The sequence below is a fragment of the Silene latifolia genome, chromosome 9, assembly GCF_048544455.1.
Source record: "Silene latifolia isolate original U9 population chromosome 9, ASM4854445v1, whole genome shotgun sequence".
NCBI lineage: Eukaryota > Viridiplantae > Streptophyta > Magnoliopsida > Caryophyllales > Caryophyllaceae > Silene > Silene latifolia.
In genome coordinates, this window is record NC_133534.1 from 80,595,987 (window position 1) to 80,601,195 (window position 5,209).

Here is a 5,209-nt window from a genome sequence, read left to right on the forward strand (position 1 = left end):
TACTATGTTTACACTCCCACATTCTTCCTTCCTTAACACACTTATTTCCAACTGGATTCTTTCTTTCTTCTCTCTAAAACTGGGTTCTTCCTTTTGAAAACGAACTTTTCAGCTAAAATTCTCTCTAAATCTTGCAAATCAGCGTAAACATGCAAATAATAGACGACATCAATGGTATTTCTTCATTTTATTCATTGTTTTCAGTCACGTTTTAATATTTTAAGTTGAATAGGATGGATGAAGGTCATGATAAAATTTGCATGTCAACGAATTTGTTCATTCTTGTTATTATTATTTGTTACTGGGTTTGAAATGAAGATTGTTAGAAGTAAATCTTCATGCTGGGTTTTCATTAATTTGAGTTTTGAGTAGTATCAATGCATTCTGACAACATTTACATGAACACTTTTGCTATAGTTTTACATTTACACTTTTTAATTGTTATAGTCACCTTTTAATTGTTATTATTATAGCTTTAATTTGAGTTAGCATTCTGACAACATTTACACTTTTAAACCATCACATTTACACTGCATTTCTGCTGACATTTACACTTACACTTTTGGATGTTTACTTTTGCTATAGTTTTACATTTACACTTTTTAATTGTTATAGTCACATTTTAATTGTTATTATTATAGTTTTAATTTGAGTTAGCATTCTGACAACATTACACTTTTGCTGACATTTACACTTTTACACCATCACATTTACACTGTATTTCTGCTGACATTTACACTTTTGGATGTTTACTTTTGCTATAATTTTACATTTACACTTTTTAATTGTTATAGTCACCTTTTAATTGTTATTATTATAGTTTTAATTTGAGTTAGCATTCTGACAACATTTACACTTTTGCTGACATTTACACTTTTATACCATCACATTTACACTGCATTTCTGCTGACATTTACACTTTTGGTGTAGTTTTACATTTACACTTTATAATTGTTATAGTCACCTTTGCATTTTTATTGTTATATTTTTTATTTGAGTTAGCATTCTGACAACATTTACACTTTTGATGACATTTACACTTTCAGAACAGCACATTTACACTTCGTTTCTGCTGACATTTACACTTACACTTTTGGATGTTTACATTTACACTTACATTTTTGGGACATCATAATTTGGACATTTACACTTTTGGAATATTTACATTTATGGAACATTCCCTTTACATTTACACTTTACTTTGACTTACGTTTACACTTACACTTCATATCTGATGACATTTACACTTAAACTCTATGCACATTTACACTTACACTTCATATCTGATGACATTTACATTTACACTTACACTCTGTGCACATTTACAGACTCGCTAAAACAGAATGGAGTTCAACCCGACAGGAGCCGTGTAGGGAGGTCGAGAAGAGGTTTACACCGTACATCGGGCAGGAGTTTGGGGGGTTGAGGACGCGGTGACTTTTTATAAGATATACGCCATTCCTTGTGGGTTTGATGTGCATAGGTACACAACAAAAAAAAAGGCGTGGCGGTGAGATCAAGTCAAAGCTCGTCGTCTGCAATCGAGAAGGTTTCGCTCACAAGACGCCCAGTAAAGATCGGGATGACGGACTGGTTGGGGAGAAGTCACAGAGGATATTCAGGGTCACTAGAGTGGGGTGTAAAGCGAGGATACGACTATATATGAAGAATGGTCTTTTATTAATTGACCGGTTCCACGAGGGTCACAATCACGAGCTTATCTCACTTAAGGACAGAGAGTTCCAGAAATTGTCGCGTAACATAACAGATTATCACAAGATGATAATCGTTTCGAACTCAAGGGTTTGTAATATATATTAATCACTCTCTCTACTAAATAAATAATTCCATTCATGTTATATTTATATGACGTATCTGTTAATGATTGATTGGCAGCTGAAGATAGGAGCAACAAAGACATACAGAATCTGCAAAGAACAAGTGAATGGATTCGAGAACATTGGAGCAAGCTTAAATGATTTTAAAAACTTCCATAGGGATGTTAAATGTTTCATTCACGAACGGGATGGTCAGTTGTTTGTTGACCATTTCAAGGAAATGATTGAAACAAGAATAGGTTTCTACTTTGACTATGACCTTGACGATGATGGCAGCCTACGTAGGGCCATATGGGCGGACGGTACTGCCCGAGATAATTACAAAATTTTTGGTGATGCGGTGTCATTCGACCCAACTTACTCCACCAATAAGTATTCTATGGTATTCACACCATTCACAGGTGTTGACCACCATAAACGATCTATGACGTTCTGTGGGGATCTAATTGCAAGGGAAGATTACGAGTCATTTAATTGGGTTTTCAGCCGGTTTTTACAAGCAATGGGGGGGGGGGGGGTAAGGAACCCGAGTACATAATTACAGATCAGGACCCAGGTATTATCAAATCTGTCCCTCTTGTTTTCAAGACAGGCAATACCATCGGTTCAGTATGTGGCATATAATGAACAAAATGCCCAGTAAGTTTGGTGTCTCTAGGAGTGATTATAATGACTTCATGTGTAAAATTAATGACATTATATGGGACGATGAGCTTGAAGCAGCAGAATTTGATGGTATCTGGGAGCAAATAATTGAAGATCATGGTGTTGGCGTAAATGATTGGTTTGCAGATACGTATGCTATAAGGGGACAATGGGTGATGGCGCATTGCAGAGACTTGAGGATGGCGTCGATTATGAGGACGACTCAAAGATCAGAGAGCGAAAATAGCTTTTTCAAGAGGTTTGAGCATAAGTCAGGAACATGGTTGAGTTTTGGATGCGTTTTGAGAGCACTATGGACCAACAAAGACATACACAGAAACAACTTGACAACATGGATAAGCACTCGTCCGCAGCGGCGTTAACACATCTGGCATTAGAGATTCATGCTGCAAAGGTAACTACTGTCAAAGATTCATCCAGGAAGAAGAATTTTGAAGTTGCATACAGTCCAGGTAGTTTACACTTCCTATACCTTAACATTTACACTTTTCCAGTTCATAACATTTACACGTTTCCAGTTCATAACATTTACACTTTTCTAGTTCATGACATTTACACTTTACATTATATGACATTTACACTTTACATTATATGACATTTACACTTTCCATAATATGACATTTACACTTTCAATGATATGACATTTACACTTCCTATAACATAACATTTACACTTCTTATATGACATTTACACTTTACACTTCTTATAACTTAACATTTACACTTTACAGTTCATGACATTTACACTTTAGATTATATGACATTTAAACTTTCCATGATATTACATTTACACTTCCTATACCTTAACATTTACACTTTTCCACTTCATGACATTTACACTTTATAGTTCATGACATTTACACTTTACATCATATGACATTTACACTTTCTGTTTTTATCTCATTTAAATTCCTATAACTTAACATTTACACTTACAATTCATGACATTTACACTTTACATCATATGACATTTACACTTCCTATACCTTAACATTTACACTTTTCCACTTCATGACATTTACACTTTACAGTTCATGACATTTACACTTTACATCATATGACATTTACACTTTCTGTTTTTATCTCATTTAAATTCCTATAACTTAACATTTACACTTCTAATAACTTAACATTTACACTTTACAGTTCATGACATTTACACTTCCTATTAGTTTACATTTACACTTCTAATAACTTAACATTTACACTTTACAATTCATGACATTTACACTTTACATCATATGACATTTACACTTTCCATGATATGTCATTTACAGTTTCTGTTTTTATCTCATTTAAATTTCTATATAATCAGTTACACTATTTTTAACATTCACACTTACATGCTAGCTTTAACTGATGACACTGGTACACGTAAAGCAAGCTGCAGTTGTACGATGTTTGAAAGAACCGGAATACTATGCCGCCATATAATATGGATTTTTTCAGCAAGTGGGATAAAGACTATACCAGAAGATTATGTTGTAAATAGATGTATTAAAGAGTATTTCCGATTAAGGATTTTCAATAATAATGGTGATGGGACAGAAAACATGCAAGTCATCGATGAAAAACAAATTGCAATGTCAATAATGTGGGCAGAAGTTCATGAAGCTGTAGGGCTCCTTCGAGACAAAGGAGTAGCTAATGTTGACAGCTTTTCCGCTGTAATTAGGGCATTTAAAGAGTCGCTGTCACCATTAGGGGAAGTGTTGAATAAAAAAATCAACAAATGGAGAAATTTCTGAATTGTACGCCATGTGAGGTAGTGACGATATTGCCACCAAAGAATTCGAAAAACAAGGGTACTGGAAAAAAATTGCTGTCATCCAAAACAAAAGCAATGGTTTGGCTAGGAAACCCAAACGTAAGTGTAAGAATTGTAAGAGAATGACAAATCACGACAAAAGGAACTGCCCTAACCCCTTCTCAGCACACACGCCATTGTGCGAAGGGTCGTCTGAACCAGAAGAGGATGAAGGAGAGGATCGGAGGAGGAAGATCTGGAATCAGAACAAGAATAGACGTTAGAGTAGTGACAAATGTTGCTCTATATATTTTGAGTGTGTAACTTAAAACTTTGATTTGCTATAACTGGAGCGAGCGATTAGGAATTGGTCTCATGGCAGCGTAACTTTGAACTGCAGTTGCTGTACCTTTTAGTAACACCAATGTTAGAGTTACACTGTCATAAGACCAAAATCTCTCTGTTTTATTAGATAGCCAAACATTGTGTTACTTGAACTTATTTTGGATTACTTATGTTATTTCAAGTAACAGTTACACTTATTTTCAAGTAACTGGTGTTAACATTTACACTTGCCATGTCACCACATTTACACTGAAATTCAATTTCAGTGTGTTTACATTCACACTTTAAATATGATAAAGTTTACACTGTCAATAATAGTTTCATCTGAATGAAACTATTCTTCAATTTCGGTGTTAACATTTACACGCACTTTAAGTGTGTTAACAGTTACACTTGCAATTTAGTCACATTTACACTTTGAAAAAACTATGATTATAACTGCCAAAAAATAGTCAACCATTACACTTCATTAGTGTAATTTACCATTGCACTTCATTACTATAATGATTGCACTTGCAATTTAAAAATTACACACATTTGTGTAAACATTGCCAACCAAAATACAAATAGTCAACATTCTTTTCTAACTTCAACATTGCCAAACAAAATACATT

The 5,209-nt window shown here is 34.2% G+C and overlaps 1 protein-coding gene across 1 annotated transcript; it reads left to right on the forward strand.

The window, feature by feature from the left end:
• Positions 1 to 1,662: 1,662 nt before the first annotated feature.
• LOC141601270 (protein FAR-RED IMPAIRED RESPONSE 1-like) lies at positions 1,663 to 4,251 on the forward strand. Its single transcript, XM_074421537.1, has 4 exons — positions 1,663 to 1,803; positions 1,897 to 2,327; positions 2,431 to 2,742; positions 3,819 to 4,251. The coding sequence occupies exons 1-4, from the start codon at positions 1,663 to 1,665 to the stop codon at positions 4,249 to 4,251; spliced, it is 1,317 nt and encodes a 438-aa protein (XP_074277638.1).
• The last annotated feature ends 958 nt before the right edge of the window (positions 4,252 to 5,209 follow it).

Excerpts from the sequence above, each read along its gene's own strand:
- LOC141601270 (XM_074421537.1), top strand. The coding sequence starts at position 1,663 with ATGAAGAATGGTCTTTTATTAATTGACCGGTTCCACGAGGGTCACAAT. Across the intron at positions 2,328-2,430 it reads TTTAATTGGGTTTTCAGCCG|GCAATACCATCGGTTCAGTA; the intron begins GTTTTTACAAGC and ends TTTTCAAGACAG. Across the intron at positions 2,743-3,818 it reads GAAAATAGCTTTTTCAAGAG|TTACACTATTTTTAACATTC; the intron begins GTTTGAGCATAA and ends CTATATAATCAG.